The sequence below is a fragment of the Protopterus annectens genome, chromosome 14.part0 (assembly GCF_019279795.1).
Source record: "Protopterus annectens isolate FY-2018-M chromosome 14.part0, PAN1.0, whole genome shotgun sequence".
Taxonomy (NCBI): Eukaryota; Metazoa; Chordata; order Ceratodontiformes; family Protopteridae; genus Protopterus; species Protopterus annectens.
Window position 1 is genome coordinate 922,636,004 of NC_056748.1, and position 18,215 is coordinate 922,654,218.

General features: G+C 42.2%; 1 protein-coding gene across 1 annotated transcript in view; it reads left to right on the forward strand.

The window, feature by feature from the left end:
- LOC122789343 (CREB3 regulatory factor-like) overlaps positions 1-17,447 on the forward strand; it is a 1,518,167-nt gene extending 1,500,720 nt beyond the window's left edge. Inside the window, exon 8 of the mRNA XM_044056721.1 lies at positions 17,005-17,447. Coding sequence (XP_043912656.1) covers positions 17,005-17,120 — 116 coding nt within the window. The 3' untranslated portion in view covers positions 17,121-17,447. The remainder of the gene's footprint in view (positions 1-17,004) is intronic.
- The last annotated feature ends 768 nt before the right edge of the window (positions 17,448-18,215 follow it).

Sequence of the window (18,215 nt, forward strand, 5' to 3'; positions counted from 1 at the left end):
ACAATTTTTTAGTAGTAGACAAACCCAGGATTCCAGTCATTTTTGGCATACCCAAGATTCACAAGGGTATAGATCCCCTGCTCTTTAGACCTATTGTTTCTGGGTCGTGAGGAGTGATAGAACCAATTGCCAAATTTATTGACCACATTACTAAACAATATGTTTCAGCTTTAACGTACGTATGTAAGGATTCTTGGGAATTTCTCAAAAATTTTCCCAAAGATAGATGTAAAGCTACATCCCTATTGGTTACTGTAGACATAAAGGAATTATTCCCCAGTATCCCTCATTTAACAGGTCTTGAATGGTTCACTGATTTTTTCAGGAATGAAACTAACCTGAGTAACAACTTTGTTAATTTGATAACTGAAATGATGAGCATGGTGCTGGAGAATAACTACATGTTCTTTAACGGAGAACTTTTCAAACAACTCAAGGGGGTAGCGATGGGTGCCGCCTGTGCAACTATATATGCCAATGTAGTGTTGCACAGGTGGGAACATAAGTACATCTTTCAAACTACCTGGGCACAGTCTATCACCTTTTATCGCAGATACCTGGATGATATTTGTATCATCTGGGAGGACACACATGAACAACTTACAGCCTTCCTGCAATACATAAACTCTACTACTAATTTTTTGACTTTTACACACAAAATTAGTGGCAATGAAATGCATTATTTAGATGTCACGATTTTTAGGGACTCCAACACCTCAGAACTACACTCAAAGGTTTATAGGAAACCTACTTTTTCAAACTCCCTGCTACATTTTTCTAGTCAGCACCCCCTATACCAGAAGAAAGGTATAGTTAAGGGTCAATTAATTAGAGCTTCCCGTATAAGTAGTAGGTTAGAGGATTTTACTGAGGAGGTTAACAATTTATGCTGTATGTTTATTGAGAGGGGGTATCCGCAGGAATTACTTAAAACTCTCACTAATGAGATTCTTGCTAAAAGAGAATCCACTTACCCGGCTTTGTTAGGCAATCTAGAGCACAACATCCCCTGTAACAGCGTAGCAGACCCGCAACTTACTGAAAAGGGGGCACAATTTGTTTACACCTTTTCTGAGAAGTCCTCACAGATAGAGAGCATTGTATCCAAATATTGGTTTGTGTTGCAAAGTAATGACGAGTTTAAGCGTATTGTTACTGGTAAACTCAGTTTCGTCAGGAAAAGAGGACAGAATTTAAAGGGAATTTTTGAGAGAAGACAGCTTACAACTTTTGAAAAACCAAGGCAACCCAATGGCACTTACAAATGTGGTGCATGTAAACAATGTCATCTCCTTATAAATGATAGCCACATTTATTTAAAGTCACGACACATTAATTTAAAATCAACTGGGCACTTTACTTGTGGTACCAAGGGACTAGTCTACATTGGTTGCTGTATCACATGTGGAGGGTTTTACATAGGCAAAACGGAGCGTGAATTTAGAAAAAGGTTGTACGAGCACATATATGAAATTGAAAACAAAAAAGAAAGCAATGCTTTCTTTAAGCATTCCACTGTATGTCCCGATTTTAAGTTGGTCTTCATGATACTTGAGCAGGTTAACCCAGACATTAGAGGGGGAGATTGGGAATCTAAACTTGAGTTCAGAGAGTTAATCTGGCAGTTGAAACTTGATGCAGGGAAACCTCCAGGCCTTAATGGCATGCTTAGTATAGGTTCAGTGCTTAAGCTTCGTAGGGCCAGGTTATAAACACCCCCCCCCCTCATACACACTTTTACATTTTGGTTTATACATATGGTTTTATTTATTGTTTTACCTACTTGTCTTTTGCACGTACAATTATTCATTCATTTGTTTATCTATTTACACTATTCACTGTTTTTAAACGTTGATTTATAGTTTTTAGGATGTTATGTATTAATGTTTATTTGCTTCGTGTCAAGTCACCTGAGGGTTATTGCACAACCATTTTATTATTTCATTATTTATTCTATATATATTTTCTATCTAAGCGGTGCACATTGTTTCAGCATATTATCAATTGCAGTTGGCACACGCATAAAACCTATGATAGAAATGATGAATTTTTAATAATTTTATTTGCTTTGTAATGCATTTAGAATAAGCTAAAAGTTGGTTAAAGCAATTAATTACGCTAATTACATCATGTGATCAATTACTAACAGTATATAAACATCTTTTTGCAACCAGTATGGTTGTTTGACTTGATAAAGCCTGGAATGAACCAGGCGAAAGCGCTTGTCATCTTCTGGTTCAATTTTGTATACCTGGTATCGTGTGGAATAAAGAACTTTTTACATTTCGCTACTGGAATTATTGTCTCTGCAGGAGAAAGTGGTTTACTCATTTTTGGTTCTTTTGCGTTGTGGTTTTTGGTTCTATGTATGTATATATATATATATATATATATATATATATATATATATATATATATAATATGTATGTATATATATATAATATGTATATATATGTATATATATAATATGTGTATATATATATGTATATATATAATATGTGTATGTGTATATATATATATATATATATATATATATATATATATATATATGTATATATATATATGTGTATATATATATATGTATATATGTATATATATATATATATATATATATATATATATATATGTATATATATATATATATATATATATATATATATATATATATATATATATATATATATATATATATATATACATATATATATATATACATATGTATATATATATATGTATATATATATATATATGTATATATATATATATATATGTATATATATATATATGTATATATATATATATATGTATATATATATATATATATATATATATATATATATGTATATGTATATATATATATGTATATATATATATATGTATATATATATATATATATGTATATATATATATATGTATATATATATATATATATATATATATATGCCTATAGTTTATATATCTGCATATTGTAGTCTAGTGTTATGGGTTATCACAAATGAGATCTGGGTAACTCTCGCTAGGCTTGATGGGGATAGGGTCTAGCCTCGAGCCAGTGGAAGCTCTCAAGCTTTAGAATGCGGCCGAGTCAGATCCGAGAGTTGGCTCCGAACCCAACCAACAAGAAGGAAGGCAAGATCAAGGACAACAAACATGGAAAGTTATGGTGAGTGCATAACTTCTTTATCTAAGCAAATGGAAAAAGTTTTCTAGTTGGTGCCAACAACATAACCAGCACACATTATTTACTAGTTCTCTAGGTTTACAATATTTGTGTGAGTTACTATCCTATGGCTTTTCTTATTCCTCTCTCAAGGTTTATTTATCAACCATTTAAGCATGTGTGCCTTTGATCCTCCTCTTTCAGTGCCGTCTTATGTCAAAATGTTCTTGAAAGGGGTTTTGCATAAGAAGAAAACTGGTGGCCCCTCCTTGGGAACTTAATTTTGCTTTGGAGAAGCTAATACTTCCTCCATTTGAACCAGCTAATCTGGCTGACTTGAGATTGTTAACACGGAAAACAGTTTTACTGTTGCTGTGACCTCTGCAAGATGGTTATCCAAGTTGCAAGCTCTTATGGTGACTCAATTCTATCCCATTTTCCATAGGGTCAGGATTTCTTTGAGACCTAATCCTTTTATGCCTAGTTTATTTTTAAGCCAAACTGTCCATCTCTCCATTTTCTTTCCTGAACCTAAAAATTAGGGAGAAAGGATACTCCATACTTGGATGTCCACAGACAACTCTGGTACTATCTTGACAGAACTAAAAGAACTAAATCTTTCAGACCTTGGGATCAATTGCTCATTCATGGTGAAAGTAAGAAGGGACAAACTGTGTCAAATCAGACTATTTCCAAATGGTTGTCTAATATTATTACCTTTTGTTATACTTACCATAACAAATTTATTCTAGACAGGTTCAAGGCCCACTTTACCAGGCCCTTGGCTTCAAGTATGGCTTTTTAGAAAGGGTTGTATTCCAGAAGTGTTCTGTAAAGCTACTGCTTGGTCCTCTGTACATACTTTTACAAAGCACCATAAGCTTGATTCTTTCTGTAGGTCCAGATCAAGCTTTGCTAGGACCACTCTCCAAGGGCTCCTGAACTCTTGAGCGTCTACCTCCCAAATGTAGTTAGCTAAGATAATCTGCCCTTATAGCTAAGGCTATATGATGAGTAGAGTACAGTTGTGTAAGTTGAACTTAACATAACAGTAGATGTTCAAATGACCACTTCTGCAGTAATTGCTCCCTCTCTCCATATCCCTGGTGTTTTTTTATGCCAGTGTGTGGTCATTTTTTTTTGTTCCTGTCCATGCCCTTTCAGGGCTCAGCCTTCCTCTCTCTGCTGGCTAGAAAGCTATGAAGGGTTTTACACCCAGAATTGTCTTTTAGTCAGCTCAGCTTGAGATTCTTGACAGTTTGGGTGTGTGGAAGGTGCCCTGCAGCTTTGAAAGATGGCCAGCTCTTTTATCCTTGTCAGGATATAAGTTTTATAGCTAAGGCTGCTCTTGCTGTGATCTTTAAATCATTTACTGTTATGGTAAGTTGGACTTGCATGGCTGTACTTTGTGCTGCATTTTTTACCTTATTTTGAAATATAATGACTTGTACACTGTTTATTTCTTCTAGCTAGTAGATTTATATGCCCACTAATATTGTGTTTTCTCAAATAAAAAAGTTATATTCTCCCCTACACACGCTGCCCCTGGCAATCCAGGTCTGTCACAAGATAAACTGATTTTTCGCACATTGACACACACATACTGACACTGCCTCTAATAAAGTCTGGTCTGTCACAAGATGAACAAACATACTGACACTGCCCCTAATAAAGCCTGGTCTGTCACAAGATGAACAAACACTGCATGCTTCCAATTCAGCAAATTAGATGAATGACATTTCACTTACTGCATGACTTGGGCATGTTTGAGGAAATTATAGCACCTATATAAACCCACACAGATGGAGCTACAGCTAAGACCTAATTCATTGTGTGCGGGTAACAGTGCTTGCTACACCACTGTGCCAGTAATCAATTGCCTTCATGCACATCCTGTCCAGACCACTAAAGGCAGCTACTTAATGTGTGTAATGGCGATGTTTGACTGATGGAAAGTGAAGAAATTGTGACCAAATTGTTGCTGTTAAATACACTGCAGACCCTGCCACCATACATGCACAGACATAAGCCATAGCAGTAATTTCTTTTACACTGATTTCGGTAAATAGTTTGTGTGGCATTGATGACTAATTAACAGTAGTCAAACAGCAGGGGTAATTCATTTTCTTCCAATGTCAGCCTCTATGCCAAATGGTTTAAGTCACTTTGTGTACATCTCAGATGTCTGATTTTGATTAAAATGTCCACTGTGAAGTATTCCAAATTGATTCACACAAATGAACATTCCTAGTTATCCAGGTTAATGAATATTTAATTTAATTATGATAGCAGGATCAGTCATCTTCATCCAGACAGCTCCAATACCCAGCTTTGTCTGTGTACCTCTTAAATGTCAGACTGTAATAAAATTAAAAAATACCAAAGGATCATAGGAGATTACTAGTCTATCGACCCGGAGGTCATTTTAAGCCTAGGCATTTCAACTCAAAGTAATAATGTAGAAGTACTAGTCAGTACCCTAGGTTGCATTTACTGATGACTGCCCATGTCCAGGAGGGTTGTGGATGTTATCCTCAGTAAGAATTTATGGTGCCGTATCCACTCTTCCAGGTTTCTGTTGAACAGTGTCATAGAGGTGCTCTGTTTCACATGAATTGATAGCCTATTCCAAAGACAGTTGCTGGCAGATAAATCTGTCCCTCCAGCATGTTCTATTTAAGACACAGGCCATGTTTAAGTCCCTGGAATGGGTAGCCCTAGACCCATTTGATTTACGGATATGCAGTGAATTCATTAGGTTTGGGTCTTTAGTTGCTCTTTAGACCAGGCATAAATCTCCCTTAAGAAGTCTTTATGGCACAGAGTATAGTGATAGGGACTTTAGTTGGTCCATGTAAGTCGTATGCTGGAGGCCCTTTATGATCTTTATTACAAACTTCTGAGATCTCTCTATTTGCTGCAGGTGCTTAGTACGGTACATACCGAATGGGGCTTTATACTCAATAATGAACCAGATAAGTGCCAGGTATAGGGTTGTTATAACTTTTACTGATGAGGTGATGCTTTTTAGTAATCAAGTGAGCTACATGAAAAGCTTTCCTTACAGTGGTAGACACATGGTGGTTGAAGTTAAGGTCGCGGTCAACCTGTGATCCCAGGTCCCTTACCACTTCATGGGTCCTTAGGGTATTATTGTTGATTTGATAGTGTGAAGGGGCATTGATTGTGCTGAAGGGAATGATGATGCATTTCTTTGCATTCAGTTTGAGACCTTGACTAATATACCAGTCATTGGTCTGCGTGAGACCCTCCTGGAGTATACGGACGACATTTGGGGATTCAGTGATTGCACCTAGTTTGCAGTCGTCTGCAAACTTAGTCACCCATAACCCTTAGGTTTTGACCTGAACTTCTGAGAAGTATATACCAAACAGTAAGGGGCCAAGCAGTGACCCATGTGGCAGCCCGCTGGTAACAGATCCGCTGAATGATGTGGAGCCACTTACTTTGATAGTGTGTGTCCAGTTTGTGAGCCGGTTGGCAATCCATTGTACAATGAAGGGGTTTACATTCAGTTTGCTAAGTTTATCAGTAATGCCTGAATGTGGAATTGTGTCAAAAGCCTTTGACAAGTCAAGGTATGCTGTGTGCACAGATTTGCCCTCATCCATGGCCTTGGTCACACTTTCAAAGAAATCCGCCAGATTTAACAGGCAGGATCTGCCCTTCACGAAGCCGAATTGGGTAAGATCCAGGGTTTGGAGGTCAACTATGTCTTTATTTATGAGGTCAATAATGACACTTTCCATGGCCTTACAAATGAGGCTAGACAGGCTTATGGGTCTGTAACTCCCCAGGTCTGTTGCTAGGCCACCTTTGTGGAGGGGAATAACTGTAGCTCTTTTCCATTCCGCAGGAGCAAAGCCTGTGGTTAGGCTGTAATTGAAAAGGGTACTTTGTGGTGATGCTAGTTCGTGTTTTAGTCTGTTTAGAAGATGGCCTGGGATGTCATCTGGTCCCAGAGAGGCCGTGTTCTTTGCCTTGGACAGAGCTTTGATGACCTGCTCTTCAAATATGTAAGGGGGGGGGGTTGGGGGAGGGTTTGTTGTAAGTTAGGACGGGATAAGGGAGTGAAATTTTCACCAAAACTATCCTCTATCAGGTTTTCTGTCTCTGTGGGGTCAGTGTGTGAGATACCATTGGCCACTAGTTCTGCACATGCTTGGGTCCTTCCCTTTAGGTTGTGTATATAGCTGTAAAAGGTCTTTTCATTATCCTTGATAGTATTTGCCTAAGTTTCTCTCGAAGGAGCTCTTGGAGGATTTGGCAAGTTGTCTTATTTGCCTGTTAAGGCTGAGAAGGGTGCTTTTCCATTGTTGGGTCCTTGTCTTTGTTTTTTTTGGACAGAAACTTTTTGTGTTTATTGTAGAGTTTCTTGATGCTGGAAGTCCACCATGGCAGCTTGATTTTACTTGTGGCTCTGGCTTTGATCCTATCTAGTACAGCCGAGTTCATACACTTATGCAAGTGATTGTACAGGGCTTTAGTGTAAGCTTCAGCGTAGCTACCACTTTCAGCTTGGGGTGAGGCTTGGAATACATTTATACTTTCACCTAGGAAGGTATAGTTTGCCTTGAAATTTTTTTGTCTTATTTCATCCTTAGTGAGTTCTGGTGTTAGTGTCAGTTTGAAGGTGACTGATTTTAACTAATGAAGGTCTAACAGTTGCAGCAGTGCACCTGTTTGACATGTTGATTAGGACTAGATCTAGAATGTTTGTTCCTCTTGTTGGGGTATGGACAATTTGGTCCAGGGCATTTGAGTTCACAAAGTCAAGGAACTTTTGCCCTAGTGAGTTTGGGCTAGAGTAGTTTTCCCACTTGATGGTGGGATAATTGAAATCCCCCATAAACAGTGTGTTTGGTAAAATTTGGATTGTTTTTATTTTGGTTAAGTAGGCTTCTTGGGTATTGTGACCCATGGGGGGGGGGGATCTATAACTAGTTAGGACTTGAATGAGGGTCTTAACCACAGTAACGTGGGCCTGGAGTAACTCCATGGAGTTGTCCAGTCTAACTAGACGTGAGGTGAATTTCTGTCTAATATAGATTGAAACACCACCTCCTATGGTTTTCACACATTCATTTTGCAGTCTTATGTTGTGGAAGTCACTGTAGACTTGCAGGGCTGGGGTACTCTGAGGCCTTTAAGCCAGGTTTGTGTAACTGCACAGACATCTACATCTGTGATAGAAGTGCTTCCAGGGAGTGCAGTTTTGGGTTTAAGCTCCTAGCATTTAGCAGCATGACCCTTATTTTTTCTGATTGGTTAATTTCATGTTAGTAATATTGTATGTTAAGTTGTCAATCTCGCCTTCATTCTTGCTTGATGGGTTCGGAGCCGATCCCTCGGCTCCGACTCGGCACTTGCTAAGCTCGAGAGTCACTTTTACCAGCTCGAGGCAGCCCCATATCCCATGATGCAAGGCGGTAAGTACCCAGATCTCGTTTGCCACTTTGCTTATGTGGTCCTCCTTTTACCAGCTCCTGGTAAGTGATTTACTATTTCGCTATTTTAGCCCCTTTTGAACTTAAAAACCCCTTATTGTTAGTTTTTATTTAGTTTTAATCTGTTTCTGACAGAAATTTGTCTGTCTCTTATTATTTTTTAGTCAGACTTTAGCCATCCCATCCCCCCCCCCTGTTAGGGTGTGTGTGTGTGTTTGTACTTATACCTTTTTGGTATATTTAAATTTAAAGTCTTTGACTGGTGTGTGTGTGTGTTTTGTGTGACACCATGTCAAAAGAAAGGGTCTCAGGCTTTAAGAAGTGTGACTCGTGCTGTCAGAAGATGTCTCTGACAGACGGTCACACTTCTTGCCTTTATTGCCTGGGGCCTCTTCACCTGCAGGACTCCTGTGCTATATGTCATTCTTTCAGCCAGAGAGTCCTGCAGGAAAGAAGAAACAAATTAATACTCAGGGGCCTTCTTGCCGGAGGGCTCTCCGGCTAAGTCGGCTCCACCTAAGACTGCCAAGTCTTCCAAGGCCCAGGCTTCTGTGTCAAAGCCTGCGGCCTCGGCTCCGACTCGTTCTGAGTCGAGATCGGCTCCGGCTGGAGCCGATTCTGGCTTAACCAAGCCTTCGGCACCGATGGCTATCGGTGCCGATTCTGCATCGACCACTTCGGTGTCGGCTCCGATCGGCTCCGACCACCATGTGGCACAGGCATCGGTGTCGGCTCCGATCGGCTCCGACACCGTTACTTTTGTGGCTCTATCGGCTCCGGCTGGAGCCGATGCATCGAGGCTACCTGTCGGCTCCGATAAGTTATCGGCTCCGACAGGTTCAATAGTTTCATCGGTTCCGATGGCTCCTTCGAGGAAGAGGTCGAGGTCTCCTTCCTTGGAGCCGATACTTTCGGCTCCGGCTTCACCTCTCCTCTCGGAACGGAGCCATCGGAGCCGATCTTCAAGGTCATCCAGGCTTTCGGACCATGACTTAGAGAGAGTGGTCAGTAGATTACTTAAGTCACAGGCACTGGCCCAAATGTTACATAGTCCGTCTCAACAGACGACTATTGGTCCACACCCCGTTACAGTTCCTCCTTCAACTCTACCCCAGAGCTTGGAGTTGGAGTCTTCGGGAATGGTTACTGCTACGGCTGAGGGACGGATACCCCCTTCTGTCCCTTCAGCCTCTACTCTTATCTCCTCTTCGAGACCTTCCTTAGAGGGATTCGTGGCGGGCTTCCGTGGTCTCCTCCGAGGGTGAGTGGCATCGGACCCTTGTCCGAACCCGCTCTTCCCCTTGGAGCCTCGGCTTTGGTGAGCTCGGCTCCGACATCTGCCTCGGAGACTTCCCTTTCAGTGGTCCCTGGAGTTCCTAGCTCTTCGGAACGGGTTCTCTCGGACCTGCCTGGGAGGGGAGCATTCGAGGTGATGAAGAGTGTGCTGGCCACTGGTATCAGCCAGCAGTCTGTTCCCTTAGCTCCTCCCTCTATAGTGCCTGTTGACATCTCTGCCACTTCTCTTGCTACAGGACCCAGAGATCCTCCGCCTCAGGTTTCCCCATTGGGAATTTCCCCCTCTTCCGAGGATTCTCCTGATGTTTCGGGAGATCCTCCTAGGAAGAGGACTTGTAAGAGGAAACACGTAGACTGCCCCTAGTCTATCACTTCAGATACTGACTTTGATGAGTCAGAGGGATCCCCCTCTGAGGATGTCTCCTTCTCAGACATCCTAGAACTCCTTAGACAGAGGGAAACTGGCCCACCAATAATCCCTCTGAGGATAAGTCAGGATACCTGGGGGCGTTTGGATCTCAGCGCTCCACCTCCTGGGTGTCTCCGCCTTTCGACCCCCTTATGCAGGTTATTGCCCGAAAGGCATGGGCTGCTCCTGACTCTGTAGAGCCAGTCCCTAGGAGGCCTTCAAAATGTATCACTGCCCCGTGTGACAAGCAATTCCTCACTAAGGGTGTCCCCGCTGATGCCATGGTGGTGGCTGCTGCCACCAAGAAGGAACTTGCAGATCCTTCCGTACCCGTCCACCCTCCTAATAAGGACTCTAGGACCATGGACAGGTACGGTAAGCGGATGTTTTCCTCAGCGACCTTTGCTATGCGTTCGCTGAATTACCTATGTCACTTCACCAGACTCCAGAGGGATATCCTTAAGGAGCTGGGTGAAGTAGTACAGGATCCTACAGCTGCAGGGGCTCAAGAAAAATTTGCTTCGCAGCTAGGAACCCTTAATTCCATTGCAAACTCCTCCATGCGGCTAATATCATATGCTGCTGATGGAGCGAGTAGGGCCGCAGGTACAGGTGTGGCTCTTAGACGCCAAGCCTGGATGCGGCTATGTGACTTTGCAGATCCCTTTAAGGCGTCCTTCACAAATTCTCCCTTTGATGGGTCAGCTTTGTTTGGCCCTTAGGTGAAGGAAACTTTGACTAGGTGTGAGCAGGACGGCAAGACTCTTTCTGCTGTAGGAGTCCGTTTTTCCACCCCTTCTAGACCTTACCCCAAAGGACAGAAAGGTGGCAAAATGTGGTTCCAAAATCCCAAGGAGTCACGGATTCACGTGGTCAGTTTACCCCTAGAGGCAGAGGGGTAACAACAACAGACACCGCTCTAGAGGCAGAGGGGTCCAAAAACCAGGGAAACAGAGAGCCTCTCTCTGACAAGCCCTTTCAGCATCCCTGAGATGTTGCCCGGCTGTCCCTCCTTGGAGGCAGTCGGGGAAGATTATCACTGTACCCAGAAGCCTGGCATTCCCTCACTCAAGACAGATGGGTACAATCGATCATATCCAACGGTTACATAATTCCTTTCGAGGAAAGTCCTTTCCCTTCAAATTCCCTTCCAGATGTACCACCGGTCTAAGGGAAATTGCAGAGTTAGAAGTCTCAAAACTACTGCAAAAAGAGCCATTCAGCCAGTTACAATAGACCATTCAGAGCCGGAATCTACTCAAGGTTCTTTTGGTCCCCAAAAGACGGGAGACTGGAGACCAATATTGGATCTCAGCAGACTCAACAAGTCTGTGAGGAAGACAAGATTCGAATGGTCACTCTTCAGTCAATTCTGCCCTTCTTACAGAAGGACAACTGGATGTGCTCAATAGATCTTCAGGATGCGTACTATCACATCAAAATTCACAGACGCTCCAGGAGATTTCTCCGCTTGCGGCTGGGGTCCAGTCATTTCCAGTTCAGAGCCCTGCCCTTTGGTCTCACTACAGCCCCCAGAGTGTTCACCAAATGCATGGCAGTGGTCACGGCTCACCTGAGACGTCAAGGATTCCAGGTGTTTCCGTATCTCGACGACTGGCTCCTGTCAGCCACCACCAGGCATCAGCTTATTCAAGCCAGGGATTACACAATAAGTCTTTGTTCTCATTTGGGCATCTCGATCAACTTCGAAAAGTCATCCTTATCGCCCTGCCAGTCTATTACTTTCATAGGCGCAAACTTAAACACTGTTCGGATGTCAGCTACCCTTACAGATCAAAGAGTTTCAGACATTCAGAGTCATGTCAGGATCATTCTGGCCAACAAGAAAGTACAGGCCAGAATGGTTCTAAAGGTATTAGGCCTCATGGCTGCGGCCATTACTCTTCTTCCCTGGCTCGATTCTACATGCGCCTTCTTCAGTGGATGCTGTTCACACAGTGGTCGTACCAATAACTTCCAATGCGTCACCAGATTCTGGTGACACAGACTTGCAAAGATCATCTTGCTTGGTGGATCACATCTCCTCAGGTTCACCAAGGCAGGTACTTTGTACCCCCATCCCCGATAGCCACTGTCACCACGGATGCCTCCCTGATCGGGTGGGGGTCATTATCAGGGCAGGATGGTTCATGGGACGTGGCAGCCGTTCGAGTACCATCTGCACATAAATGTCCTGGAGATGAGAGCAGTGCTTTTAACGTTGCAAGCCCTCAACGACTTTCTTCCCGTAGGGACAATTGCAGTCCACACAGACAACATGTCTGTAGTTTGGTATATCAACAAACAGGGCGGAACCAAGTCCTACCCCTTGTGTCGAGAAGCGCTCAGACTATGGCAATGGGCGATCTCCTCTCATCGGTTTCTGGTAGCAACGCATATCCCTGGGAAAACCAACATTGTAGCGGACAGATTGAGCAGAGCTATTCTCATGCCTCACGAGTGGTCTCTCAAGCAATCTATAGCGGAAGAGATATTTCTGGAATGGGGTCGTCCATGTTGCGATCTTTTTGCTACTCCCCAAAACAGCAAATGCCCAGACTTCTTCTGTCTCTTCCTCTACCAGGCCATCCCCCCAGAGACGCTCTGACCCAGGATTGGCCCCAGGGACTTCTTTATGCCTTCCCTCCATTTCCTCTGATCCCTCAAGTTATCCAGAAAGCTACCGTTTTGAGAGCCAAATTGATTCTCATTGCCCCTTACTGGCCTCGACAAGTTTGGTTCCGTTCCTCCATCATCACCTTTTGGTGCAGCCGTGGCATCTGGACCCAGTGCCAGATCTTCTAATTCACCAATCCGGTCAGCTGCACCGGTCTATCCCTTCTCTCAACCTCACAGCATGGTTGCTCCACTTCCTTCCTTAGCCAGGCTTCCTTTGATCTCTAACCCAGTTAGAGACATCATAGTAGCTTCGTTAAAATCCTCTACCAGGAGGATTTATACAAGCAAATGGAAACGTTTCTCTTATTGGGCTAAGGCCAAGAATATTGATCCTTTCACTGCCCCTATTCAGGCAGTCCTGGACTTCTTAGCAGAGATTTTTAATGCAGGCTCCTCTTCTTCCACAGTCATAGTTCAATTGGCTGCTATCTCCAACTTTCATGTCGGGGTCGCAGATCATAATATTATGTCCCATAGGCTCTGCAGGGCCTTCTTGAAAGGAATTTTCCTACTAAAGCCTCCAATCAGGAATCCTCCTCCTCAGTGGGATCTAAGTTTAGTGCTGACATCCTTGATTCTTCCCCCCTTCGAGCCAGCTGTTTCTTGTTCCCTGAAATTTCTTTCTTGGAAAACTTTATTCTTAGTGGCTATTACATCGGCCAGGAGGGTGTCTGAACTTCATGCTCTATCGGTTCGACCCCCCTATTTGGTTTTTCACAAAGACAGAGTATCTTTGAGAACTAATCCGACCTTTTTGCCTAAGGTCGCTTCAAAGACCAATTTGAATCAATCCATTGATCTCCCTGTATTTTTCCCAAACTATTCAGACAGAGATTATCTTGATGTCCACCGTCAACTTAGATATTATCTGGACAGAACAAAAAAATTTAGAAAATCTGGTCAACTTTTTGTTTCCTATGCGGATAATAAAAAAGGCCTTCCTGTTTCTAAAGTGACCTTGTCCAGATGGCTTTCTTCGGTCATCTCTGAAATTTATCTGCTCAGGGGAAAACAGCTGTGCTCAAAACCTAAAGCACATTCAACTAGGAGCTTAGCTACTTCTACAGCCTTTCAAGCTAGACTTCCTTTAGACACTATTTGTGCAGCGGCCACTTGGGCCACTCCTCACACTTTTGTTTCCCATTACAAATTGGACTTGGCCTCCAGGGACAGAGCCAGTTTTGGCTCTACAGTCCTCAAGAGTCTGTTCCATTGAGCCACCCAGGATAGAGGTGCTAGGGACGCGGTCCCATCAAGCAAGAATGAAGGCGAGATTGACAACTTAACATTAAGAAGTTATGTACCTACCATAACGCTCCATGTTAGTTGTCTTCTCTGCCTTCTTTCTTCGACCCTCCCTCCTTCCCCCAGGCCTGGACAGACCTTGTTATAAGAAATTATTATGCTGAAGACCATTCAGACCTGGTCCTTCTTCCATCCTGTAAGTTTTCTTTCTTCCTTTGGGAAGTGTTTGTTATGCTTGGTGCTATTGCCCTTTGTCATCAAACGAGATCTGGGTACTTACCGCCTTGCATCATGGGATATGGGGCTGCCTCGAGCTGGTAAAAGTGACTCTCGAGCTTAGCAAGTGCCGAGTCGGAGCCGAGGGATCGGCTCCGAACCCATCAAGCAAGAAAGAAGGCGAGAGAAGACAACTAACATGGAACGTTATGGTAGGTACATAACTTCTTATTTTGAGACATTGCCTAATAAAGACACTATGGGGAGGCAAGAGCCTTTGCCAGCAGCCAAAAACCTAGGGGTGTCAGGTGCAGACCATCTCTGGCAAAGCAGGGAGGTTTGTCAACGATGGCTTCTCAGGCAGATAGGAACTGGATCTCCTTGGAATGACACCAAAAACTAAGCCAATTATTGAAATAAATATTTTTTTGTTTATACTGTGGCTTCATTCTAGGTGAGGGTAGTATGCTGCTCAAGGCTAGGGGCATACCTGCCTTGGGACACACACTCTTGAGAGTTTGACCATGTTTGTCTTCTTATAGTCCAGTGAGGTACATCTCAGGTCATTCACACCAACATGAACTATGACAGCGTCATAGTGGTACTTGTTGCTGAGAGCTGAGTGCATGCATGATTTGGCAGATCCTGGCACCAGACAGGCAGCTGACCGTGACTTTCTCCTTGTCCATCCTGGTAAGTGGGACATCCGTGTCTCTCACCATTGAGTCTCCAATGACAAGAAAACTTGTTTTTTTTAGTTTTATGCCTTACAGGCTTGGTGGGTGAGACACTGGTGTTGCTGTGAGTCATGGGTGCTGTGGAGACTGTGTTAGCTGTAGCAGACTTGTTTTGGAGGTCTTTGGTGTTTATGCATGTTTTTCAAGAGAACCTTCGTGTATATGAATTTAAGTGTTTGATGGAGACTGTGTAAGCATAGTGGTATGTGTATGAGTCCTATGTAAATATGTAGTGGTGGGTGAGTTGACAACCTTTTCTGTGTTACTGTTTTTGATTGAGAGAGAGAGCATGGATTCTAGATTCTTGGTGTAAATGTATCTCATACACACTGTACTAGATTGTGTTATTAGTAGAGGGTTGTCTGTGTACATGACGCAATTGGTACTGTGCCTTAAGAGACCCAAGTTAAAGGTTGGCAGGATAAACAAGAGTAGTCCAACTGTCCATAATACTAGGTTGAAGACTGTTCCACAGTAATTGAATTCAACTGGGTTTCATACAAAACAGCATGATAGCTCATTTGCATAGCTATATATTGCCCAGTTCCTATGCATAATTTTCCATCTCTTAGTTCAAGAATCATGGACAGATTGTAAATATGGCTACTGTATAGTTAAAAGTTCCTAGAATAACCGGTTATGAAGGATATGAATTCTGAATCACAAATGTCATTTAGTGACTCCAATTCTCAATGATTTGCCAGAAAAACAATTGTAATTTACAGAGTACACAAAAACAGGCAGAATGAGGAACGTTTGTTGAACTCAGAGAGGGAAGTGTACTTATATCTGGTTTGCCTGCCTGACAGCTTAAAAAATTAACCTCACTCTGTCATTGATTACTCCACTGAAGAGGAACCCTCATTTTCTTGGTGAAATTAAACAAATGGCTATGTCACACTAGTGCATCGTGATTAAAATTGCAACAGAACACAAATCTTTTGCTAAAAAATAAAAATAAATAAAAGGTAAACACTGAGAGACCCTGTATTTGTCTTAATTTTTCAGGCTTCTTACCATTGTGTTTTGTTTGTAAATAGTTAATTCAGTTAGATGTTGAGCCTGTCAGACATTCAGCACCAGGGAAGCGAGTGCAATCAGGACAGCAATGTTTGTTAAATTCTGACACTCTTTATCAGCGTATAGATGCCCCGATACTGCAAATACTGCTGGCCCCACTGAAACACACAAGCACTTTGAGTTCTTGAAACACTCCACAAACAGGAGCACTCAGTTACACTATTGGAGAAGTGGATGTGGGGATCCATTGCTGGATAATCTGGAAAATCAGACAGGTGATAAGTCTACAAGAAGGAAATCTGATAGAGTTCAGATAAGAATTATGAAAATTGTGAATCTAGGTGTCATTTTGTAGAAGGGTTTGCATGCTTGGCTGTGGGATCTTTAGAGGACTGAGGTTTGAGGATGAATATCTGGACATGCTGAACAATTAAGAGGGTGGTTCAAGTAAAAAGATAGGGTATGAAAGAGAATTTGTGGTGATGGCAAGAATGCAAAGCGAAAAATGAAAAAACTTCTTGAGATCTCTTTTTGGATTTTTAGTGATTGGGTAATAAGATGGATGCTTCTTGAGTCACTTGTGAATTTTAAGAGAATGGTGAATAGATGGTGGTTAGTGAATGTGTGGCAGCTGCTTTTTTCTTAACTGTGACAATTGTGATGCTACTGAGTCTTCTGTCATCATTTTATATTTTTATATGTTCTAGTACTATGACCAAATATCTATAGTAATTGACAAGAATAATACTGCTGACAAAATTCTTTGTCTTTCAGGACCACAAGTGGCAGGACAAACATCTGAATTTGTGCAGAAGGTGCTACAGGCAGTGGCTGCAGGTGACCCTACTGGAGGAATTGGAAAGCTTGGGGTGCTGTCCTCCAGAAATTAGAATCCACATTCCTTTAGTAGGTGAGAAAACACTGAAAGGGAACATGAAATGGACACGCATTCCAGTTTCTCTTAGAATGAGTAATGTTAACAGAGATGGAGATGGGAGTATAGCAGCATCTAGAGAGATGATCCCAGAAATCACACCTCTGTTGATCCTTTTTATGATGGTGATGAGCTTTAATTGGACTATCTTAATGCTAGACTGCTAGGTTTTTAACAGAGAGCAGCAAAGTAGCTATTCCAGAAGCACAAGTTATGGAAAGAGGAAGACAAGAGTTGCACAAGGATTTTAATCTAAGGAATAAAGGCGTTGTTAAAGTTGAAATGGATTCATTGTTAGGATCAGAAGAGAATTTTCTTATCTGTGTTGGACTTCTGCAAGGAAAGATCATCCACTGTTATCTTTAATTCTGTTTTGTGTGCTCTTATCCAAATCAACATGTTTTTAGCACTGGGAAAGTGCAGTTATTGGTTGTGCCGTAAGAAATCCTTCAGCATGCTGGTTGCTGTAATGTGTAGATTGCAGCAATTGGTGCACCCTAAAAATTGTGCCAAATGCACCCATACATGAGTAGTAGTCGTCTTACAATGGCAGCAGTCCTTTAAACAGCTGTATACACTGTTGTGGAATAAAAGCCTGAAAACGGCAAGGTTAGTGTGACGGGAGCATTGTGAATGTGTGCAGCTTCCCTTCCCTTCATTTTTTTTTTGCTAGCTGTATGGCTGCACAGCTGTAGTGTAAGACAGTGCTTTAGTCCTGGATAAGAAAAAACACTTGTCTGCTTGATGCTGTACACTTGAGTCACATTCCTTTACTGGTGTACCCTAACTATGTAAGATCTTTAACACTAGTTGGCTGTACTGTTGAGCCTTTTAGCTGATGCTTTTCATGCCTATATTTGTTGAGGGGTGGATGTTGTTAGTGGTGTATTATGCCATACTCTCTTGTAATGGCTTCTTGTGGCAAGTTTATGTACTCTTATGCTTACATACACTAACAGATGTGTTGGAAGCATATCTACACAGACACTTTCCCTTTGGCATGCAGACTGTTGAGCAGTATGCTAAACCACATTTTTGTCAGATTATTTGC